The sequence below is a fragment of the Talpa occidentalis genome, unplaced genomic scaffold (genome assembly GCF_014898055.3).
Source record: "Talpa occidentalis isolate TD23 unplaced genomic scaffold, MPIMG_talOcc4v2.1 talOcc4.18, whole genome shotgun sequence".
NCBI classification, from domain to species: domain Eukaryota; kingdom Metazoa; phylum Chordata; class Mammalia; order Eulipotyphla; family Talpidae; genus Talpa; species Talpa occidentalis.
The window spans coordinates 10,278,950-10,304,255 of record NW_023601851.1 but is presented as its reverse complement, the minus strand read 5'-3'; the positions used below and the strand labels follow the sequence as shown (position 1 = coordinate 10,304,255).

General features: G+C 44.5%; 2 protein-coding genes across 10 annotated transcripts in view; both read right to left on the bottom strand.

The window, feature by feature from the left end:
• Window positions 1-25,306, bottom strand: part of LOC119250859 (zinc finger protein 883-like) — a 106,434-nt gene that overhangs the window by 70,321 nt on the left and 10,807 nt on the right.
• LOC119250698 (zinc finger protein 39-like) overlaps window positions 5,299-25,306 on the bottom strand; it is a 42,344-nt gene continuing 22,336 nt past the window's right edge. For 2 of the 9 annotated variants that reach the window (XM_054697679.1, XM_037518345.2), the window contains exon 3: window positions 5,437-5,595. In XM_054697679.1, coding sequence (XP_054553654.1) covers window positions 5,479-5,595 — 117 coding nt within the window. In that variant the 3' untranslated portion in view covers window positions 5,437-5,478. The other 7 variants (XR_008552682.1, XM_054697675.1, XR_008552683.1 and 4 more) reach the window with 6 other exon arrangements.

Here is a 25,306-nt window from a genome sequence, read left to right as displayed (position 1 = left end):
CTGTGTTTAATGTCTTGTCATTCATTCTTATGATTTCACTTAGAATTGAACACAAAGTCCCTTAGTGTGCTCATGGGCTGAGCACATAGTGGCCTGGAACCAGATAGTTGTCACATGTAGCAGGAAAGGGGCAAATCTATTAAAACCAAAATCAGAGCTACACCTTCAATTAAAGAGAAAAAAAAAAACATTTTCTCCACTGAAACTGCTCCCGACATTTGGCTGTGAAAACTGCACAATTACTGCACCAAGCAATAAAATACCCCTTTAGCTATCACTACTTTTATCGTGAAATAACAATTTCTACTTTGTTCTCAAATCTATATATTTTTTTTTAAATCTATGGATTTTTTTTTTAATTGTGGTCTTTTCATCGCTGAGGTAACATTGCATGACGGGGTGCACACGACCTAGGGGGTAACCCCCCCAGCCGCAGTGTCTACACACCCACCACCCCAGCACCACAGGCTTTACCCACTTTGGCTGCTGCCCCGTGCCCTGGGCCTGTGGACCTGCCAGGCATGTCGGTGACTGGGTCAGCTCTGCGTTCTGGTCCGGGCCGCCCAGGAAGGCCTCTGGGTCTCTTCCAACTCTGGCTTCCGTGACTTAGCACCATCCCCTTAAACCAAGTGACTCTCCCAGACACACGCCAGTACAGCCCCCACAACCTGCGAGGCAAGTTGTCTTTTAAATTTTGCTTCCTGCGAAGCCATCAAGTGGCATCCACAGAGGAGATGCCAGATTCTCAGCTGTGCGGCCGTGACGCTAGCTCTGAGGCCTCAGAAAACTCGGGGCAGGCACGTCTGACTCCAGAGCAGAGGCCTGAGGAGCTTTGACCTTTCTGCTGGACCGAGAAGGGCCTCAGGGCTTGGCTATTTGAGCTCTGGAGCTGGTGTCCGTGTGTTGGACATTGTCCAGATTCCAGCCCTCGGGGACCTTCCTCCAGTGGGACAAGTGCATTTTTTATTGTTGTTGACTGTCTTAATTGGCGTCGTCCTGCAGCACATCCCAGTGATAATTAATGCACTGAGGGTGCCAGAGGCAGTTCTGTTAGTCTTGACTCCTATGGAGACTGAACTCTGGTTCCTCCTCCTCAGACTCCATCAGCCTCCACTGACCTGCCATGGGGACTAGGTGCTGGTCCCATTATTAAAGACAGTGTGGGTCCACGTGGTGGGTGGGCCCAGCTCAGTGTCCATGGTTTCCATGACCCATGATGACCTCCCCAGACTCGAGGGCAGAGAGCTTTGACCTCAGCTCCTGGCATGTGGTCGCTGAGGAGAGGCCCTCCTTCCAGGCCTGCAATTCCCCCTGTCCACCAAAGGTTGTCCCCCAGTTCCCTACCTGGGGCTGGGCCTGGCTCTCCCGGTTGCCCTGGGAGGCTCCTGCCTGCAGGGAGGGGGTCCCCTGCACACTCTGTCGGGTGCCCTCTGGGGAGAGGACACCCCCTTTGCTCCTACTCAGCAGAGGATATGACTGCGGGAACAGGGCCAGGAGATAACGCTGGGCTGGTGTCTATATAGGGGTTCAGGGAGAAGGTTGTGAGGTACCTGATGGAGGAGCAACTGGGGCTGTTGCCCCCAGGTATCATGGGGTAATCTGTGTCATCTGAATGTTCTGTTCATGACTTGAGAAAAAGTATAGTTAGTCCTTCCTGCTAACCTCGGCTGTGAAAAGCTTCTCGACATCCAGGAACACATTCCCCACATTTAAGTCTCTCAGAAAACAGACTTGGACCACGTAGATTTGTGTGTCCAGCACACTCTGTGAGGGGAAAGTGACATGATGGAAAGTGTGGGCTGAGTGTGATAAGCGGAAGCATTGTCACCGGCAGCTCTCAGAGGTCCCTGGAGGCAGCAGGACAGAGTCCGCCCAGCTTATTAGATGTTAATGCTGAATAATGACATGATCACGCCCTGGACTCCACTGGCCCTGCAGGGTGAGCCCATCATGGGATGGGAACAAACACATCTGTGAGGGGGTCAGGAGGTGCCTGCGAAGCTCGGAGCATGGTCTGGAGCCTGAATCCAACCTGCCAGCGACTCTGCTGGCACCAGCGTGTCCTCCTTAGAGACTGTCTGTGTCGGCCTTGGCCCGTGTCTTAACTGGTGTGCTGCTCCCTGTTGTGGTGGGGACACACTTGTGTAATGGACACTTGCCCTTGCCAGGAGTGTGGGGTGCACGTGGCTTCTCCACGCGCAGGGCCTGTGCTCACAGCCGTTTCTAGTCCCAGGAACGCTCAAGTGTCGGGGGGCCACTTGTTCCTACATGCTCTTGTTCCCTTCTCCTTAGACTTGTGTCCCTGTAAACATTCTGGGGTCTGTGTCCACTAGGACATCACCCCATGTTTTCTATCTGCTATTTTATGGTTTTGGGTCCTATCGTAATTTCAATCCACAGAATATTGTACAACAGCACTAATGGTGAGAGAACACAAGTTAAACTGCAGTAACTTGTCATTCTCCCCTGCAAGCAGGGACCAATCAAGAGACTGGACACACCAGGAGGTGAGGGAGGGAGAGAATGGGCCTCTCACCTCTTTTGGGAAAATGGCTTGGAGATTTCTTCAGACAACAAAATCGGAACAACCACAGGATGGAGCAACCTCGGCTAGGTATTTGTCCCAGATGCCCAGACACTACAAGGCAGACCACGTACACCCATGTTCACAGGCACGCCATCCACCGTTGCTGTTCATGGCCCCAACCCAAGGGCTGTGCACAGAGGAAGGAATAAATAATGTGGGTCCACACTCAATGGAATACTATACAGCTATGAAAAACATGCAATCATGTATATGGGTCAACACGGATGGACCTTGTGGTGATTTTATAACGTGAAATAATAGACAGCAAGAGACAGATAGTGGATGGTCTCACTCATCTGGGAATAGAAAATACAGAAATCCTGTAGTACAAAATGTGGCAAAAGCAAATCTTGGACTAGGGAAAACATGTAGTTACCAGAGGTAACAGGGGATAGAGGGTGGGCATGGAAGTGGATGAGGTAGTAATGGGTGTTTTGTGGAGTGCAGGGGCCCTGTGAATACAGAGTGGGAAACTAACCCCCAAATGAAAGCCACCAAAACCCATGAATAAAGTGTTTAGTTGATGGTGGCAAGTTATAACTTCACATGACTTCATATTATGTCACTCATGAAATCAAATCCCCATCTCAAAAGACAGAAGTTTTGTCCAAGTGAAGAACTGAAAATATTTTGAAAAACAGAGGAGACTGAAATAAGGATCCCAAGGGGATAGGTCTTTACTCAAATACATTCATTGAAATGAATGCTTATTTGTGTGATTTTCTAGCACATGTTCAATTCTGAAATCTGAATGGACTTGGTTTGGTGGTTCTCATATATATATTTTAAAAGAAATGGTTTCTGGACTGAGTATGTAATGATCAGTCAGGAGACTGTGGAGACACAGCGACCTACTCCAGTAAAATACTCTTGAGGGAAGAACATCAACCCAGCTCATGGTCTCAGTAGAAGGAAGACAATAATGAGAAGCTGAGTATTTAGGGTACAAATGATGTACAAGAATAAATATTTACAAATTGTGTCATGCTGACCTTTACATAATATTCTTTACATAGTATAATAAATAGCTATTTCCAAAGTAGAAGAAAAGGGAAGTGATTGTCATCTTCCAGAGTCAACAAGAAGTCCTGGCGTAAGACTCAAAATACAATTTCAAAAACTAAGGGAACCCAAAAATAAGCCCTTTATTTGATGTGTATAAAAAATGATGTGTATAAAAAAACATATATTTGAAAAGTAAAAATGTAGTTCCTCAATAAATATCATACACTTTTTACTTTTATTGTAGTACTTAAACAGTGTAGCCCTGTTACAATCAAATCAGGCATCATAGAAATTAATATTCACGAGTTGTAGGGTTTAGCATAGACTGCAGATCCCCAAGGAAGTTTCCATCCTTCCATTTCTGGCAGAGTCAGCTGTGGTTTCCATTTGTCTTTTGAACAGAAACATGAATGTCTTATATAGGAAGACACCCCATTATAATTGGAAGGGTTGGGGGACCCCACTCAGCTGTCTCCCCTCCCCTCCACAGGATGGGGCCCTCAGTAGAGACACACACAGGCCGAGGGAACCGAGTGCCCCAGGACTGGGGTCCAGTGACAGTGTGCTCCCAAGGATAAACCCCATTTTCCACTGCTTGGGTTCACATAAATGTTGGTGATGTGTGAGATCTAGACCATTTTTTCAATGCTCTTCTTTCTATGTTTTCAAATGTTAGTGGGAATTCAGTTTATGAACATCACATAATTGGAGGTTTGAAAAATGATAGCAGTAATCAGGAAACCTTTACAGCTTATGGAAGAATATGAGAATATAAATTTCTGGAAAAGGAAAAATCCTAATGCAAGAAATCTGTACTTTATAAACGATAACATGCAGAGTTAAAGGGAAAAACTGAATAAATGAGGGGCTGTAATTTTAGATTGTGCTATCTCACATCTTATAGTATTGGCCCTTCAGCAGTCTCTCCACAGCCGACTTCATGGTTTGGTTCCTCAGACTGTATATGACGGGATTAAAAGTGGGGGGCACCACCATGTAGAACATAGAAATGACCAGGTCAGACATGGACGAGGTCCCTGAGGTTGGCTTCAGATAAGCAAAGCATCCAGTGGAGAGAAACAGCACCACAACCAGCAGGTGGGGTAGGCAGGTGGAGTAGGCCTTGGCCTTCCCTTCGGTGAATGGGATCTTCCTGACAGCAGAGAAGATGTGGACATAAGAAATGATGATGAAAGTAAAATAATCCACATCCAATGTCACACTAATGAGAACGGGAAAAAGTTCACTCATTAGATTTTTTGAGCAGGAAATAGCCAATAACTGGAGGATGTCACAAAAGAACTGGGGGACCACAGTGGACCCACATTAGGACAATGAAAATGTTCAAGCTGTGGGCATCACAGAGGTGACACCCCCACCCAGCCAGGACACAGATGTCAGCTGCACACACTTGTCCCTGCTCATGATAATGTCATTGTGCAGGGGGTGGCAGATGGCAGCATAGCGGTCATACCTCATCACCACAAGGATGTGAAACTCTGCAGCTCCTGAAAGAATCAGCACAAAGACCTGGAGGACACAGCCTGGGATTGAGATGGAGCTGCTGTTCCTCAGAGAGTTGACAATGGACTTGGGGGTCGTGGTTGTGATGATACAGTGTTCCGAGAAGGACAGACTCCTCAGGAAGAAGTACATGGGGTGTGGAGGTGCCGGTCCAGGGTGGTGATGAGGACGATGAGCCTGTTCCCCAGCAGGGCTCACAGGTAGACCAGGGAGAAGAGCAGTGTGTGCAGGATGCCCATGGTCCCCTGGGTGGGGAATCCCAGGAGGACAAATTCTGTCATGGCTGTGAGATTAGTCACCCCTGAAGCCGTCATCTGTATAAAAATATTGAGCAGAATAAACTATGACACGTGCAAGAACAGTCACAGGTGTGCCCCCGAGGTCACTCTCAGGGTGTGGAGTGCAGCAGGTCCATGTCTCTCGCTCTCGGTTGAGCCTTTTGTGTTCAGCTCCAGAAACGTGCCTTTATCACACAGGATCTGGGATCGGGAAATGAGGGACATTTCAGCTGATCTTAGGATTCTGCTCTGGTTGAATTTCATAGTAAACCGACAGCCCCTCCCTGTGGCCCCAGCCCCCCAGGCCCGTGTGCAGGTTTGTTCAGGACCATGTGTGAGTGGGGACAGCTGGACACAGGGCAGCCCCACCCACTCCACTCCTCCCCCCCAATCTCATCCTCTCCTCCCTCTGTGGGGGTGCCGGAGGGGTAGATCCTGGTGACTGTAAGATTTTTAGGAGAATGGAATAGTGTATAATTTCTGTAAGATATAAGAGAAACAATTCCAGATAATTTAATGAAAACAAGAAAAAAAATCAACTCAAAAAAATGTTGTAGCCTAGGTTAAAAGCTTTTTCAGCATTCGAGAATACATATTTATATTGACAAAATTAGAATTTACATAGCTCTGTTGTTGTGTGGAATTAAAAAAAAAGAAAAAAAATAAAAACAAGATCACATCCATAATAGATTTCCACAGGTGTCTCTACTTTTGTGTGAAGGAACTAGCAATATCATCATGAGAGACAGAGAACCATGCTACCCTCCCCACCCACAAAGTCGGCGCTCTCTGACCAACAGAAAGTAGGAAAAAAGAAAGAAAGACAAGAAATCGGAAAAACTACAGATCGGTGGGACACTGCGTAGAAAAGAACTATTTCAGGCACCGCACCCTGTGAATGGGAACTGTGGAGAACCGTGCAGGAATCGCCAGGAAGTGAGCGAACAGCTGCAGGCGCAATTGGAGGAAGACAAGGACTCCTCGGACTCCTCGAGAGACCTGCAAATAGCCCAAGGCCAGCTGGTAAGCTTGTGCAGAAAAAGGACGCACACTGGAAAAGCACACGTGTATCGGGCCTCCCCTGGTGATGCAGGCAGTTGAGTGCAGCACTGTGGAGCTGAACGCAGCCTCTGCAGTGTTGGTTCGATCCTGGCCGGTAGGCGAGTGTCCCACATGGCACGCAGACCTCTGCTGTTGTGCCCACTGCTCCTCTCAGCAGTGTATTTTGTCAGTCTGCCTGTTCTGCTCCCCGCTCTGTCTCTGGTGAATCCTCTCACCCTCCTATGCATCTGGCCTGTACCCCGGTTCTTGTATAAATAAATAAATAAATAAATAAATAAATAAATAAATAAATAAATAAATAAATCTTAAAAACAAATACGTGTATCACAACTGCCCAGGTCCCCGTGCCTACAACCTAGGTTTGTGGGGAGATGCAATGGAGCTGTCACTGAAGTGAATATCCCTCACTAAGTAATCAGAAACCAGGCACCCAGACATGGGAGTGGGGTGCAAAAGGCAGGAAATTTGATGAATGAACTTGTCCCCATTCTCATTAGTGTGGTGTTGAGTATCTGCTTTTTCATTTTCATCATAATTTCCTACGTCCACAACTTCTCTGCTGTCAGGAAGATCCCATCCACAGAATGGAAGGCCAAGGTCTACTCGATCTGCCTTCCCCACCTGCTGGTTGTTTTGCAGTTTGTCTCCACTGGATTTTTTGCTTATCTGAATCTGACCTCAGAGACTCTGTCCATGTCTGACTTGGTCATTTCGATGTTCTACACGGTGGTGCCCCCCACCTTTAATCTCATCATATACAGTCTGAGGAACCAAGCCATGAAGTCGGCTGTGGGGAGACTGATGAATGGGAGACACACCTAAAAGTAATCGGGAAGATGACTTCATGACTCGATTATGAGACACATATTTTAAAATTTAACATAATACTGGCCTTTATGTTTTTCTAATTTCATTGTAAAATTTAAAATATATGCTCATGTTCATATTTATGATGACTTCATATAGTCTGCTGCTCATATACTCTATTAGCATTGATCCTCTTTTTAACACTTAGGTGCATGGTGAGATTCCGTGTGTACTGGAGGGAACTTCCAGACACTCTTTGCTGGTCTCCATTTCTGTGATCCCGGCCGAGAGAGGTGATGTTTGGGTTTCATCTCAGGGGTCAGCAGAAGTTCTCTCACTGGGCAGCATCTCCAGTCTCTAAGGCAGCTTCCCCTTTCATGTCACTGACATTCTCAGTCACGTGATCAGGGACCTCGGGGAGGATAGAGGCCCCTTTACTTGGTGAGTGAGGCCTTCACATCATAAATAAGGCCTTTGGTCCAAGTGGATCTGAGTAGTCACGACCTTCTGTGGACAAAGACCTACACATGTGACATGGTGGAGACACTCCTGGAAGCTCTGGTGTGGGTGGGTGCTGCCGGCATTTATGATAAACACATTCAGTGCATGGTGGACACCAGAAATAAGAAAGTTAAGTTCATGTGCACTGTAATTACTAAAAACAATTACAAAAATGGATTGGGTGGGAATTTTTGAGAAGCAATAAGAGAACTTAGCAAGTTATGATGCTCTAATTAATAGCTAGTAGCCAACCTCATATCTAGTATTTCCAGAAATGTGTTAGGGATGCCATCCATGACCTCACCCCAAAATTTACAGGAGTGTTATCCCCATTTATTTCATCACTAGAGTGGGTGGGAATGGCAGGAAAATGCCCTGGCCGGACAGGTCATCAAGAGGAATCGTACATAGAATGTCTGCATTTTTTACGAACATGTTGAAATGAAAAAAACTCATCAGATTGACATACAATAAAATAATATTATCATTCAGTGTACATGTAAAGACAGTAAATAATTTGAAGGAGATTTCAATTTGGGAAGCAAAATACCCCCATGATTGTCACTTGCTGTCTGGCCTCAGCTCCTCTCCACTGACTACATCCACCTTTGCTTTCCCGGCTGTGATGTCCCACATTTGAAAATTTCACACCAAAATATTTTATGATGAAAATGTAGTTCCAATTGGATGTCAGACATTTAAGTCATTCTCACAGAGTTCACCTTGTGAGGCCGCTAGTCAGGCCTACCTTGCCTCCAGCCCAGGTGAGACCCATGTGGACACAAAGTAAATAAGGAGACAGCCAGGAACGGTTAGAAAGTAGCAACATCTCCATCTTTAAAAGTGTGGGATGACAACTTCATACTCTTCTTTTAAGTGATAGGCAATTTTAATTTTTCTGCCAATAAATGACTTTCTTCATATTAATTCTTGGTATTGTTATACTTTACAGGTATAAAGTTTTGTGATACAATAAGAATCCAATATATGTATTGAATTAAGAACCTGAATCAAGCATTATAAACATTCACTGAGACTATTCAAGTCATTGTATAGCATAATTAAAATATGTAAGTGAACAAAACATTAAACACCTCAAGTTTGTTGGAATTTAGACATTTAAAATTGTTGGACAACATGTTATTATACATTGAGAACTTTAGAGACTCCAAAAAAAACCCAAATTAAATTAAATTAAATAAACCACTTCTGTTTACGTGGAAGTTTACAAAATGAACACATGAAAACCGATTGCATTCTTATATGCAAAATATGAAGAAGAGAAGGTGAGAAGGGAGTCCTTTATATAATCACAAAATTGAGTACCTAGGAGTAAACCCAAAAGATGGAAAATTGTAAGACATTCTTAAAATAAATAGGAAATGCCCAAAAATGGAAAGATAAACCCTCCTTATGAATTGAAGAATCAGCATTACAAAATATCCATAAGAACCACAGCAATTTACACATTTAACAGTTACCCAATGAATATTTCAATGGTATTCTTCAAAGATATGAAGCAAATAATATTTGAATATATATAGAACCACAAAAGACACAGAACCCAAAATAATCCTGACAAAAATGAAGAAGAATGGAGGCAGCACATCCCAGACTTAAGTCTATACAATAAAGCTCTAATAGTTAAAGCAGCATGGCACTGGGACAAAAACAGACATGCAAAACAATGGAATATAACGAGGGCCCAGGAACCCACCCTCATCAGGATGGACAGTGACCCTACGGCAGAGGAGCCAGAGCAGGCACTGGAGCAGGAAAGTGGGGAAATGGCCCTGGGAGAAGCAGACAGACACACGCAGCAGAGTGAAGCAAGTCCTGTCCCACACCCTACAAAGAGTAAACTCAAGGAGATAAATGCCTGTTTCCATGTGTGACGTCACCATCGTCATGCAGCAATCCTAAGTATATGACATCATGAGAAGAAACCCTAATATTCTACTCCATTTTGTTAAGGTTAAAAGTAAAATTATTCAAACCTTATAACAGTTCTAATGTAAGTGCTGTGTCAGGAGTTGGGGTGGAAAAGAACCGCAGGATACACAATTTCAGAGACGAGTTAAGTTTCTCTTCCCACAGGGCTGGTGACCCCCGTGGTCACTCACTTCTGCTGGACATCCATTGTCTTTCTGCCCCACTCTCCCTCCCTTGTCTCCCTCCTGCCTCTCTCCGTGTCCCTTCCCTCCTGCCTCAGGCCTTTCCGCATCCCCTCACACCCATCCCCAAGGCCTCTCCATGAAGGTCACACGGGGGGCGACGGGCGACTCTCCAGCTGTCTAGACAGAGACTCAGGGCGCTGTTATGACTGATGGTGCCCACCACGGCGGACACAACAGGTGGGAAATGGAACCTGGACATGAGGATTTGTCAATTCATATCCACAGAGGTGTGAGCCAGACACAAAATCACATCTACACACCGAGTGTGATAATTACTCTCTGAGACACACTGCAGGACGCTCCAATTAACACAGTCAAGTAAACACACACTTTCCCTCTGGAGGACGGTCCCTGAGGTCTGGAATCTGGACCACGTCCAACACGCAGACACCAGCTCCAGAGCTCAAATAGCCCAGCCCTGAGGCCTTGCTCTGTCCATGAGGTGGCACAGGACAGGGTGGAACATGCTGTGTGTGCTCAGAGGCTCCCCACGAGCCCCGACCATGGAGTGAGAGGCCGGGACACACTCTGTCCGCACCATGTGGACAAACTCAGGATAGAGACTCGACATGGCAGCAGGATCTTTCCCCCCAGACTGCAAGTATCTGCACTTTGCAGGGGTGAATCCACTCACACTTGGAAGTTTTCAAATTCAAGCTTAATTCTAGACTTGAGAATGTGCCCTAGGTAAACTATTTGTTTTCTAAATCATGACAACTAATGCTGAAGGCGCCCATGTTGCTCAATGTCCCACTGCCGTGTCAGCCTAGGTGAGACTCAATGAGAGAAAACATTCTTTTTTTAATTTAGGATGGTCAACGATATTGACTTAATACATTGATCATATTAAAAGATTTTTATTTATGGGATATGTGACAGTTAATGTTAATACCTAGGATTTCAGCATCAGCACAATCAGTGTGTTTTGGATACTAAACAAAAACACAACAATTAATGGAATTAGACTGTAATGAATAATGCTAAAGGAAACTAAAAAAATAATATTTATTGTTAAATTCAGAATGTTAAGCATTTCTGTCCTAAACATCATGACAGATATAAGTCAAGTAGATACTCAATAACATTTACAGCAACATGTTGACGGCTTCAGGGCTCTGATTCTAGCATGAGGCTGGCAGCATCGTGTGACTATTTATGGACGTGAACTTGGGATTTTCCCCCAACTCCATCACTGAGGGATTGTTCGTAATATTGTAAAATAAAGTCACAATATTTAAACAGGGCCTGGAGGAGATAAATGTCAAATGTTATTTTATCATTTTAAATTTGTATATAAATCACTTAACAGATGTCAACATAATTAACAAATAAGTACCCTAATTTATTTCCTTTTTTTTTTAATTTCAGAAATTATTCCCACCAATGGGTTGCAATTATTTATATTACCATATTCTCCTAAAAATCCTGCCTCCCCAGGGCCTGCCCCTCCGCCAATCTACAGAGGGGGGACAGGGTGAGATTAGGGAGAGGGAGGGGATTGGGCAGGGCTGCCCTGGGTCCAGATGTCCCTACTCATGCACAGGCCTGGGGGGAGGAACAAACCCGCACCCGGGGGACCCGGGGCCCTGGGACCGGCAGGGACAGCCACACACACAGACCCATCTGGCTCAGCCCGGGAGCGGCCTCCTCCCTGCACAGATGTGCATGAGTCTGAGGGGGATACAGAGGGGCCAGGAGGGACCCAGGGATGGACGAGCCCATCCTGCAGGAGGGATGTGTGGGTGTGACCCAGGAAGAGACTCTGCGGGAAACGTGGTCTCTGGGTCCTCAGATGTGGAGAGTCTGTGGCAGGGAGATGAGTGGATGAGAAGATGGACCAGGAGGCAGCAGTGAGGGCACAAGGACAGGAATGTGACAGAAGAAGTGTCAGGACACGCCGCACGGGGACGCCGAGCACAGATCATTCAGTTCGAGGACAGTGTTGGGTCCTGGGGAGCAGGAAAACAGGGACCAGCACACCCCATCTCCCTGCACACCTGTCACTGTGGGGTCTCCCCAGACCAGGGCTGTGCTGGAGGAGGGACAGGCTCTCTAGGTTGGGGAGGGGCTGAGCATGGTCACGTGTCCTCTGGCACTGTGTCCTGGACAACCTCTGGGAGGTGTGCTGAGCGGAGACTCTGGGGCCTGGGCTGGAGGGGGAGCAGCAAGACTGGGGCAGTTGGGAGGGACAGTTAGTCGGGTTTGTTGAGAGGTTTGAGATTGTAATTCTTAAAGTTCAAAGAATTTAGGGTCAATTAAAATCTTCAAGCCTTCCCCAATTTTCAGGACATGATTGGACAGTGTGATCATGTCCCCTCACAGGAGATGGAAATGAAAGTTTGAACACAGCAGCACATGCAGATGAGGGTACTAGACTCCGTGGCACATAGAAGGAGTGATTACCGGCTAAATACATTGAATCATTATTCTATGCTGATAATGCACTTATGCTCAATATTGGAAGATATGACAAAGTTTCTTCCTCTTTATTTTTTCATACAGATGAATGCTGCTGAGGGGTGACCAATCTCACGGCCGTGACAGATTTTGTCCTCCTGGGGTTCCCCACCCAGGGGACCATGGGCTTCTTGCACCTGCTGCTCTTCTCCCTGGTCTACCTGTGCGCCCTGCTGGGGAACGGGCTCATCATCCTCATCACCACCCTGGACCGGCACCTCCACACCCCCATGTACGTCTTCCTAAGGAGACTGTCCTCGGACTTCTGCCTCTTCTCAGCCATGGTCCCCAAGTCCATTGCCAACTCTCTGAGGCACAGCAGCTCCATCTCCTTACAGGGCTGTGTCCTCCTGGTCTTTGTGCTGGTTATTTCAACAACTGTGGAGCTTCACCTGCTCATGGTGATGAGCCTTGACTGCTATGCTGCCATCTGCCACCCCTGCACTATGAGGTCATCATGATGAGGGACAGGTGTGTGCAGCTGACAGCTGTGTCCTGGCTGTGTGGGGGGGTCTCTATGCTGTAATGCACACAGCTGGCACCTTCTACTTGTCCTACTGTGGGTCCAGCATGGTCCACCAGTTCTTCTGTGACGTCCCCCAGTTATTGCCTATTTCCTACTCAGGAAATTTAATGAACAAACTTGTCCCCATTCTCACTAGTGTGGCCTGGAGTATCAGCTGTTTCATTTTCATCATCATTTTCTATGTCCACATCTTCTCTGCTGTGAGGAAGATCCCATCCACAGAAGGGAAGGCCAAAGTCTACTCCACCTGCCTTCTCCACCTGCTAGTTGTGGTGCTGTTTCTCTCCACTGGAAGTTTTGCTTATCTGAAGCCGACCTCAGGGACCCCGTCCACGTCTGACGTGGTCATTTCTGTGTTCTACATGATGGTGCCCCCCACCTTTAATCCCATCATATACAGTCTGAGGAACCAAGCCATTAAGTCGGCTGTGGGGAGACTGATGAAGAGCCAGTACACCAGCATGTGAGATATCATTGTTTTCCTAAATTAATTACACCATCTACATTCATGAACCCAGCAGTTATTTAGATTTTCCCTCTAACTATTACCATCACCATTTTAAAGTAAAATAAGACTTTTCATTTCAGATTACCTTTGACAAATTTTAACATTTTTCTATTCTTCAAAAATATATTTCCTGGGCCTCCCAGGTGGTGCAACGGTTGAGCACTGGGTTGCAAAGCTGCACATAGTCTCTTCAGTGCTGGTTTGATCCCCAGTTGCTGGCGAGGGTCCCCCATGGCACACAGACATCTCCTGCTGTGCCAGCTGCTCCCCTGGCAGAGTATTTCATCAGTCGGCCTGCTCTGCTCCCTGCCCTGGCTCTGGTGAATTATCTCACCCTCACGCACTTCTGCCTGTACCCATTGCTTGTATAGATAAATAAATCTTAAAAAAAATATTTTTCCTAAAATAATGCAGTCATTTTTCAAAACTCATATCTGTGTGACATTCAGTATATGAATCCTAGTTTTTTTTTAAATATTATGGCTGGTATGTGAAAGAATGTTCTAGATAGAGCTCAGTTATCTCCAAAATTTATGAAATCAAGCAGTTGTAAAGGGGGTTTGTCCTTGGGAGTACCTGGTCACAGGACCCCAGTTCTGGGCACTCGGTACCCACAGCTCCTGTGTGTGTCTCCATTGAGGACCCCGCCTTGTGGAGGGTATGGGAGGGGAGACAGAAAGTGGGGCCTCCCAGCCCTCAGGATTCGTAATGGGGCAACATCCTCCAAAAGAAATTCATTCTTCGGTTCAAAAGTCAAGTAGGAATTGCACTTGAAATGAATCTCCCACAGATGGGTGGAAGTTTCTTAAACAATGTGAATCTGGGTTGTTTCCGTAGCCTACCTATTGTAAACAGTGCTGCAATAAACTAGCAGTACAGGCGTCCTCTCGAATTAACATGTTTTTGTCCCTTGGATAGATCCCTAGGAGTGGGATTGCTGCATCATATGGAAGCTCCATTTTTATCAGTGTGAGGGATCTCCACACAGCTCTCCATAGTGGTTGGACCAGTTCATACTAACACCAGCAGTGCAGGGGAGTTCATTTTTCTCCACATCGGATGCCCCCTCATCGATAACTGGATCAAGAAGATGTGGTCTATACACACAATGGAATATTACTCCGCAACCAAAAATATAAACTTGTGCCATTCACAGCAACACGGATGGAGCTGGAAGGGATCATGCTCAGTGAAATAAGCCAGACAGAAAAAGAAAAATACCAGATGATCTCACTCATAGCAGGAACGTAGAGGATCCAAATAAGAGAACAGGAAAAAAAAAGTATTTATAATAAAGCAAAAATCAACACCAACAGGCGACTATAAACCTGACACACTACAATGGGGATAAGGGAGCAGGAACAGAATGGGTGGGAAGGGCACAGAGGACGGCAGTGATTCTCGCGGATGAGTGGGTGCTGGGATCTCACAGGGACTACACCTGAGATGAGAAAGCATACATTGTGCAAAAAATGAAGAATGGTGTAAAAATATATAAAAAAATATTAAAAATAAAAAAGAATCGGAGTCTATGATTTAAGCCTCTGTTTCATGGTCATTTTTGCGGCGTTCTGATTTGATTACAGTCCTTCAAAAGCATGTTTTTTTTTTTTTTGTGAACTATTTTTGAAGAACTATGTTTCGTTTGTTAAGTTTTATAATTTTTAAGACACTTGATGCTCTTGTGTTTATTTTTAGGAGTTCACATTTTAGGGGTTCACAAGGTTGTTTGTTGATGTCCTGCACCAGGTCTTCTCCTCCACTTTCTGGTACATCTGGGATTATGTCTCTTTCTACATCATATAAAGTGAAGCACGGCACTATCTGTAATTTTTATTCTCGGCAGTTTCTGTGCTGTCAACACTGGGGCCTCACGGCTGCTCACCCACCCTGAGAACATGAACTGGGGGAGGCTCCTACCTCATGCGTCCTCTCTGCAGTTGGACAGGTGTCTCCAAACATGCCTGACGGATCATAACAGACTCAGTCAGACAATAATTCTCTTATAACATGCATGGTAATGGCCAGACCGAATCCATTGAGATTTCAGAATAAAATATGTGTGGGGAAGTCTCCCAAGCTGCTCCTCTTTACATGAAAGACCCTGAAGGCAGGTGTCTCCCCCCTGGGCCTCCATCACTCTCGGACCACGGCCTTTACATACTTTCTGTCTTGGCTTTGAGCAAAACCTCCAGACTCTTTTGAGAAGAGGAATTTACCTCCCGAGTGGGGTGATGTGGGGTCATGTTAATAATTGCCATTAATCACGTCTTTGTTGTCTTGTTTTGGGGTTCCATTTCTGCCCCTCTGTGTGTGAGGTGCCCCCCTCACACTCCATGGAACACCCACGTGAACACCCTCCTACTTCCACAAGTCCAAGGACAGGGAACCCCAAGTGAAATAAACAAGTGGCCCCACAACACTAGAGCACTCCTGGACCTCAGAAACCACTGTGAGCACAGGCCCTGCATGGGGAGAAGCCATGTGCACCCCACATTCCTGACAAGGGCATTTCATCCATCCACACACGTGTCCCCACCACAACAGGGAGCAGCACCCCAGTCTAGACATATGCCAAGGCCTACATGGACAGTCTCTAAGGAGGACGCCCAGTGCCTGCAGAGTCGCGGGCAGGTGTATTCAGCCTCCAGACCCTGCTCCGAGCTCGCTGGTGTGTCCTGACCCGCACGCGGATGTGTTTGTTTCCGTCCCGGGATGGGCTCATCCTGTGGGGCCAGCGAAGTCCAGGGCGAGATCGTGTCATTATTCAGTGTTAAAGTCTAATAAGCTGGGCGGACTCTGCCCTGCTGCTTCCTGGGACCTCTGAGAGCTGCCAGTGACCACGCTTCAGCTCCTCACACTCAGCCCACACTTTCCGTCGTGTCCCCTTCCCTCAGCAGGTGCTGGACACAGGGATCCACACGGTGGACAGACTCGAGTCTGTGTCCGAAGAGATTAAATGTGGGGAATGTGCTCCTGGGCTGAGAAGCTTTGCTCAGTCGTGGTGAGCAGGAAGGACTGACCATTCCCTTCATTGGCTGAGACGTTTCAACCAGAAGAGTGGAAGTGAGTACATAGGATCCCCACAACCAAAGTCTTTGAATTTCTTGGCATCTGTGAGATGAGTAACGTGTTTTATAGATGCAAAAATTAAAAGAGGAATGGCTTGTGTAGGGCTAAACAAGTCCAAGAAACAGAAATCAGCTCCACAAGGCCACCCAGAACTATTGGGTGCACCGGACATCTTTTCATCTCTTCATCATATCGGGTACAACCTAGAGCAAAACAATAATGGCCCAATGAAAGGAGAAGAGACAGCAACCAATTGTTCATAGCATTTGCAAAGGTAAAGACAGACTGGGCCTCCATGTCAGTTCTGCCCACATGGGTTAGAGAAATGCACATAAGTGGGGTTTTCTTCCTTTTCATCTGCTCCTGACCCACTTGATCTCTGAAAGTCACCTAGCACTCTCTTCAGCAAATGTGTGCTGGCTTGTGGCCTCCTCCCTGCACAGACGTGCATGAGTCTGAGGGGGACAGAGGGGCCGGGAGGCACCCGGGGTGGACGAGCCCATCCTGCAGGAGGGATGTGTGGGTGTGACCCAGGAGGAGACTCTGCGGGAAACGTGGTCTCTGGGTCCTCAAATGTGGGGAGTCAGGGGCAGGGAGATGAGGAGATGGACCAGGAGGAAGCAGTGAGGCCACAGGGGCAGGAATCTGACAGAGGAGGCGTCAGGACACACCACATGGGGACACACAACCCAGATCATTCAGTTCCAGGACAGTGTCTGGTCCTGGGGAGCAGGAAATCAGGGACCCGCACACCCTATCTCCCTGCACACCCGTCCCTGTGGGGCCTCCCCAGACCAGGGCTGTGCTGAAGGAGCAGGGACAGGCTCTCCAGGGTGGGGAGGCGCTGGGTTTGGTCACGTGTCCACTTGGGCTGTACCTTGCATAACCTCTCGGAAGTGTGCTGGACGGAGACACTGGGGCTTGGGCAGGAGGCGGGAGCAACAGTACTGGGGAGGTGGGGAGGGGCTGTTGGTCTGGCTATGAGATCAACCAGAGCAGAATCCTATGATCACCAAAATGTCCCTCTTTCCTGATCCCAGATCCAGTGTGATAAAAGCATGTTTCTGGAGCTGAACACAAAAGGCTCAACAGAGTGAGAGACATGGACCTGTTGCACTCCACAGCCTCAGAGTGACCACTGGGACATACCTGTGACTGTCCTTGTAGGTATCATGTTTTACTCAGCTAGATGTTTTTACATAGATGATGGCTCCAGGGCTGACCAATCTCACGGCCGTGACAGAATTCATCCTCCTGGGCTTTCCCACCCAGGGGACCATGGGCTTCTTGCACCTGCTGCTCTGATCCCTGGTCTACCTGTGCGCCCTGCTGGGGAACGGGCTCATCATCCTCATCACCACCCTGGACCGGCACCTCCATACCCCTATGTACTTCTTACTGAGGAGTCTGTCCTTCTCGGACCTCTGCTTCCTCTCAGCCACGGTCCCCAAGTCCCTTGCCAACTCTCTGAGGCACAGCGGCTCCATCTCCTACTCGGGCTGTGTCCTCCAGGTCTTTGTGCTGATTCTTTCAGGGGCTGCAGAGTTTCACATCCTTGTGGTGATGAGCAATGACCGCTATGCTGCCATCTGCCACCCCCTGCACTATGAGGTCATCGTGTGCAGGGACAGGTGTGTGCAGCTGACAGCTGTGTCCTGGCTGGGTGGGGGTATCCATGCTGTGATGCACACAGTTGGAACCTTCTCCTTGTCCAACTGTGGGTCCAACGTGGTCCACCAGTTCTTCTGTGACATCCCCCAGTTATTGGCTACTTCCTGCTCAGGAAATTTAATCAACGAACTTGTCCCTATTCTCACTAGTGTAGTGACGGATTCCTTTTGTTTTGTTTTTATCGTTATTTCCTATGTCCATATCTTCTCTGCTGTCAGGAAGATCCCATCCACAGAAGGGAAGTCCAAAGTCTACTCCACCTGCCTTTCCCACATGCTGGTTGTGGTGCTGTTTGTCTCCACTGGATCCTTTGCTTATCTGAAGCCGACCTCAGAGACTCCGGTCATTTCTATGTTCTACACTGTGGTGCCCCCCACCCTTAATCCCGTCATATACAGTCTGAGGAACCAAGCCATGAAGTCGGCTGTAGGGAGACTGATGAAGGGGAGACTCACCAAAATGTAATGGAGAAGATTAGTTCATGACTCTATTATGACATATTTATTTTAAATTTTCACATTATTGTCCCCTTCCTATTCTTTATATAATTTTATTGTATAATTTAAAAATAGATGCTCATTTTTAAGATATATTTTCGATGACTTCATATATTCTTCTGCTCATTCACTCGATTAGCATTGATTGTTGCTCTTTTTAACACTTAGCTGCAATTTGTTATTCTCTGTACAAGGAAGGTCACCTAACTTCAGCATTTGTCTGCTGTTCTCCACTTCTGTGCTCTTGGCTAAGGAGTGATGGTTGGTTTTCATCTCAGTCACCAGCAGAATTTCTCTCATTGGGGCAGCATCTCCAGTATCTAAGTCACTTCCCCTTTCATGTTACTGACTCTTGCAGTCACATGTGGGAATAGGGGCTATTGGTGGGACAGATGCCCCTGTTCTTTGTGAGTGAGGCCGTCCTCGCATAAGGAAGACCTGAGGGCCCAAGTTGGAAACTGAGTGGTCATGACCTTCTGTGAACAAAGACCCACACATGACAGAGTAGAGTCCCTCCTGGAGGCTCTGGTGTGGGTGCCACCGGCATTTACCATAAACACACTCAGCGCACAGTGGACACCAGATATAAGACAGTGCCTGTGAAAGCTGTTAATTTCATGTGCAGTATAATAACTAAAAGTTTACTAAATTAGTGAGTAGGGTTTTTCAAGAAACAATAAAGGAACTTTGGAAGCTATAATGGTAAAAAAAAAAAATACTAGCTAGTGGACTACGCAATATTCTAATATTTCCAGAGATAGTTGAGGAAGGGCACTCACAACATCACACCACACTTTTCTTGTGTGTTTATCCCCATATATTTAATTTCCTAGAATTTCTGGGAATTTGAGGACAATGTCCTTTTGGCCACATTATTATGGGGTTCTCAGAGTGTTTGCACTTCCATGTGGAGTAGTTCAAACGAGAAACCTCATCGGATTTACATATCATAAATATGAAAATTTCACAACAAAATATTTCATGATAATATGCAGTTCCAACTGGATATCAGACATTTAACTCATTCTCAGACATTCACGCTCTGAGGGTGCTAATCAGGCTGACCTTGCCTTCAGCCCAGGTGAGGCCCATGTGGGCACAATGTCAGTTTGGAGGCAGCCAGGAATGGTTAAAAAATGGTAACATCATCTTTGAACGTCTGGGTTGACCACTTGCAACTGTTCTTTTAAATCATTGGCATTTTTATTTTTTCTGATGATAGATAACATACTTATTATGTATTCTAGCTACTGTCATAGTTTACAGGTCAATAAAAGTCATGGGATATCAAGAGAAGGTTATGGGATATAATGAGAATTCAATACACGTATTGAATGAAGAAGCTGAATCGGACTATTATAAACATATACTGAGACTATTCATTGCCTACAATTTGTCAGTTTTGTGTAACATAATTAAAATGTTTAAAATAATAAAACATTTAACAGTCTCTCAGTTGTATGGATTTGAACATTTCAGCACAATTAAAGCTGTTGTGGACAATGTAATATACACTAAGAAAACAAAAGATTCCACCGAAAAACAAATTAAAATAAAAAGCCACTTCAATGTAGTTGAAAGTGTAAAAAATCAACACACAGGGCCTCCCCAGTGGTGCAGCAGTTGACCATTGGGCTGCAAATCTGCCTGCAGCCTCCACAGTGCCAGTTCAATCCCCGGCCGCCGACGAGGGACCCTCATGGTGCACAGACCTCTCCTGCCAGTCGCTGCTCGCCTCAGCAGTTTACTTCATTAGTCTGCCTGTTCTGTTCCCCGCGCTGGCTCTGGTGAGTTCTCTCACCCTTGTGCGCATCTCACTGTACCCAGTGCTTGCATAAATAAATAAATAAATAAATAAATAAATAAACAAACAAACACAATGTTGTCAACTTGTGTTAACTTAATAAATAAACCAACCTTTAAAAAAAAAAAACAACACACAAGAATCAATTGCCTTCTATATGCACAAAATTAACTAGAAAAGAACTTAAGAAAACAATCCCACATATAATCATGAGATGAAGTACCATGGAGTAAATATAACAAAGGAGGTAAAGATGCCAAGAAAAGAGTAAGATATTGTTAATAGAAATGGAAAAAAAAAAGAGAAATGGAAAGATATTCCCTGCCCTTGGTTTGGGAGAATCAACATACCAAATGTGCATCTGACCCAATGCAATTTACAGATTCAGTGTAATCCCAATAAAAACTTCAATGGCATTTTCCAAAGATATATAAAAAAAATGCTCAAAGTTCGCCCACACCAGGCCCCTTCTGGCCTGCAGTCCAAGCCCAGAGGAGGAGCGGGAACCCAATGCTGGGTTAGACTGGTTGCACAGGAGTGTGTGCCCGCATCACCACTTTATAACAGGGACGTTTCTTCAGTAAAAACTGCTTGAAATTGGCAGAAGACTCCCGGAGGAAACAGAGGTGAGCTGGGAAGTTCACCCATGCCAGGCCCCTTCTGGCCTGCAGTCCCAGCCATGAGGGGGAGCGGGAACCCACCGCAGGGGCAGACCAGGCATGCAGAGGAGTGTGAAACCTCATTGCCTTTTTAGAACAGGGACCTTTCTTCAGTAAAGCCTGATTGAAACCGGCAGATGGCTCCTGGAAGAGCCAGAGGTGAGCTGGGAAGTTCGCCCAAGATGCCGGCCAATCCCAGCAACACAGTGTCCCAATGCATACGGCAAATTAGAAAACAGGCAGTAGGGAAAAGAAAAACCACACGCAACCCAGCAACTCCTCAGAAAAAAAGCACACCACAAAATGAAAATTACTCCCCAGATTGCAACGACAGTAATTTGGAAGATCTTCTGAGCCTTCCAGAAAGAAAATTTAAAATTGCCATGATTAAAAAAATGACAGAAGTCGTAATGGAAAACAATGATAAGGCAAAAATAATCAACAAACATAAGAATGAAATTGAGTCCCTAACTAGGGAAGTAAAAGAAATGCAGGAGATCAAAGAATGAATGGAGGCACTAAAGAACTCTGCGAAAAGCAATGAAAGCAGAATAGATGAAATGGAAGAACAAATAAGTACTCTTGAAGACACAGAAATATAAAGAACCAAAACAGAAAAGGAAAGAGAAGTACAAAGGAAAAAGACCAAAGAAAGACTTTGGGAACTATCTGACTCCATGAGGAAAGGAAATATAAGAGTTATAGGAATCCCAGAAGGAGAGGAGAGGGATGTAGGAATAAAGAAAATAATCAAGGAGATAATTGAAGAGAACTTCCCAAACGTGAAGAAGGAGCTGGAAATTGATATACAAGAAGCAAGAAGAACACCAGACTTCCATGATGAAAAGAAAAATACAGAAAGGCACATAATAGTAAAGCTCCCAAGAATCCAGGAGAAGGAAAAAAATAATGAAGCTGACAAGAGGGAAGAAACAGATAACATACAAAGGAAAACCAATCAGGCTGACATCAGATGTCTCCAAAGAAATACTACGGGCAAGGAGAGAGTGGAGGGACATAGGCAACAGACTCCAAGAAAACAGATTGCAAACAAGAATACTCTATCACACAAAGCTCTCCTTCCTCTATGAAGAAAGAATGAGGACAGTCGCAGACAAAGAGAAACTCTGGAATTTCATTATGACTACACCCCCACTCCAAAAAATACTACAAGGAATCCTAAAGCCAGAACTTCAGAGGGATGAATGACAATGAAAGAGGGCCAAAAAAAAGTTATTAAAAGAATAAATAAAATCAAAGGAAAGACAAACACAATGGCAAATACAGATGCTAACACATCAATATTAACTCTAAATGTAAATGTTATAAACTCTTCAATAAAAAGACACAGAGTCACAGGCTGGGTTAAGAAACAAAATCCAACCTTTTGCTCTCTCCAGGAAACACATTTACCTACAAAAGATAAAAACAGACTCAAAGTTAAAGGATGGAGAACAATCCTACAAGCAAATGGACCAAAAAAGAAAGCAGGAACAGCTATACTTATATCTGATAAAATAGATTTCAAACTCAAAAAGTTAAAAAGAGACCCCAATGGTTACTATATTATGATCAATGGGACATACTTCAAGAAGAAATAACACTCATTAACATATATTCACCAATCGAAGGAGCACCAAAGTATATCAGACAACTATTGTCATATCTGAAAACAGACATCAGAAAAAACACATACATAGTGGGAGACTTCAACACACCACTATTAACAATAGATAGATCAACGAGACAAAAAATAAGTAAAGACACTAAAGCTCTAAATAAGGATCTAGAGTGCTTGGGCTTAACAGACATCTATAGAACACTAAACCCCCCCCAAAAAAAAAAAAAAAACGGAGTACACATTTTTCTCAAGCGCACACGGATCATTCTCCAGGATAGATCACATACTGGGACACAAGACACACTTCAACAGATACACCAAGATTAAAATCATACCAACCATCTTTTCTGACCATGAAGGCATCAAACTAGAAATAAACCATAAAAAGAAGGCAAGGAACTCTCCTACATCATGCGGATTAAAAACCACACTACTGGAAGAACACTGGACTAATGAGGAGATCAAAGAAGAAATTAAAAAATTATTTGAATTGAATGACAAGGAGGATGCCAATTCCCTAAATGTATGGTATGCAGCAAAAGCAGTAATAAGAGGAAAATACATAGCAATGGAATCTCACATCAAGAAACAAGGAAGAACTCAAAGAAACAACCTAATCTCAAAGCTCAAAGATCTAGAAAAAGAACAACAACAACAACAAAAAACCAAAACCAGAAAAATAAAAGAAATAATAAAAACCAAAGCAGAAATAAATGAAAATGAAACTAAAAAAAAAAAAAAAAAAATCCAAAAGATCAATGAAACTAAGAGCTGGTTTTTCGAAAAAATCAATAAAATACACAAAACCCTAGCCAGGCTCAAACAGGAAAAAAGGGAGAAAGCACAAATAAACAGGATCATCAATGAAAGAGGAGAAATCACAACGGACACAGCAGAAATCAAAAGAATAAACAGTAACTACTACGAACAGTTATATGGAAACAAGTTCAACAATCTAGAGGAGATGGACAAATTCCTACAACTCTACAATCACCCAAAGCTAGATAAAGAAGAAATAGAACACCTAAACAGACTGATTACAAACAGAAAAATTGAAATGTTTATCAAAAACCTCCCCAAAAACAAAAGCCCAGGACCTGATGGATTCACAAATGAATTCTACCAAACATTCAGAGACAAATTAGTGCCTATCCTTCACAAACTCTTCCAAAAAATTGAGAAGGAAGGGACAATACCAAACACGTTCTATGAAGCCTACATTACACTAATACCAAAACCGAACAAGGACAAAACAAAAAAGGAAAACTCAGGCCAATCTCCCTAATGAACACTGATGCAAAAATCCTCACTAAAATTTTAGCTATCAGAATCCGAAAATGTATCCATAAGATAATTCACCACGACCAGGTAGGATTCATTCCAGGGACACAAGGATGGTTCAACATCCGAAAATCAATCAACGTTATCCAACACATCAACAAAAAGAAATATAAAAACCATATGATAATATCAATAGATGCTGAGAAAGCTTTCGCTAAAGTGCAACACCCATTCATGATAAAAGCCCTTGAAATTCTTGGGATACAAGGAACATACCTCAACATCATAAAGGTCATATATGACAAGCCAACAGCCAGTATCATTCTCAATGGTGAAAAGCTGAAAGCAATTCCATTAAGATCTGGAACAAGACAAGGATGTCCACTCTCACCACTGCTTATCAATATAATACTGGAAGTCCTAGCCAGAGCAATCAGACAAGAGAAAGACATACAAGGAATCCAAATAGGAAAAGAAGAAGTCAAACTATCACTATTTGCAGATGATATGATAATATGCATAGAGAACCCCAAAAACTCCACAGAAAAACTAATTCAACTCATCAATCAGTTCAGTAAAGTGGCAGGATACAAAATCAACACACAAAAGTCAGTAGCCTTCCTATACACAAACAATGAATCTAAAGAAGAAGAAATAAAAAAAAAATCCCTTTTATTATTGAAACAAAAAAAATTTTGGGAATAAATTTAACAAAAGATGTAAAGGACCTATACAAAGAAAACTATAAAACACTGTTAAAAGAAATAGATGAAGACACAAAGAAATGGAAAGACATCCCCTGCTCATGGATTGGAAGAAAAAACATTATTAAAATGGCCATCATACCAAAAGCAATATACAGATTCAATGCTATTCCAATCAAAATCTCAATGCCATTCTTCAAAGAAATAGAACAATTATTGATGAAATTCATATGGAATCACCAAAAATCCCGAATAGCCAAAGCTCTCCTGAAAAAAAAAAAAAAAAAAAAAAGGAATGGAGCATCACACTCCCAGACTTCAAAATATACTACAAAACCATAATCATCAAAACTGCATAGTATTGGAACAAAACAGACATACAGACCAATGGAATTGAATATAAAATCCAGAAATAAACCCACAGATTTATGGTCAACTAATCTTTGACAAAGGAGAAAAGATTATGCATTGGAGCAAAGAAAGTTTGTTCAATAAATGGTGTTGGGAAAACTGGGTCGCTACATGCAAAAGAATGAAGCTTGACCACTACCTCACACCATACACA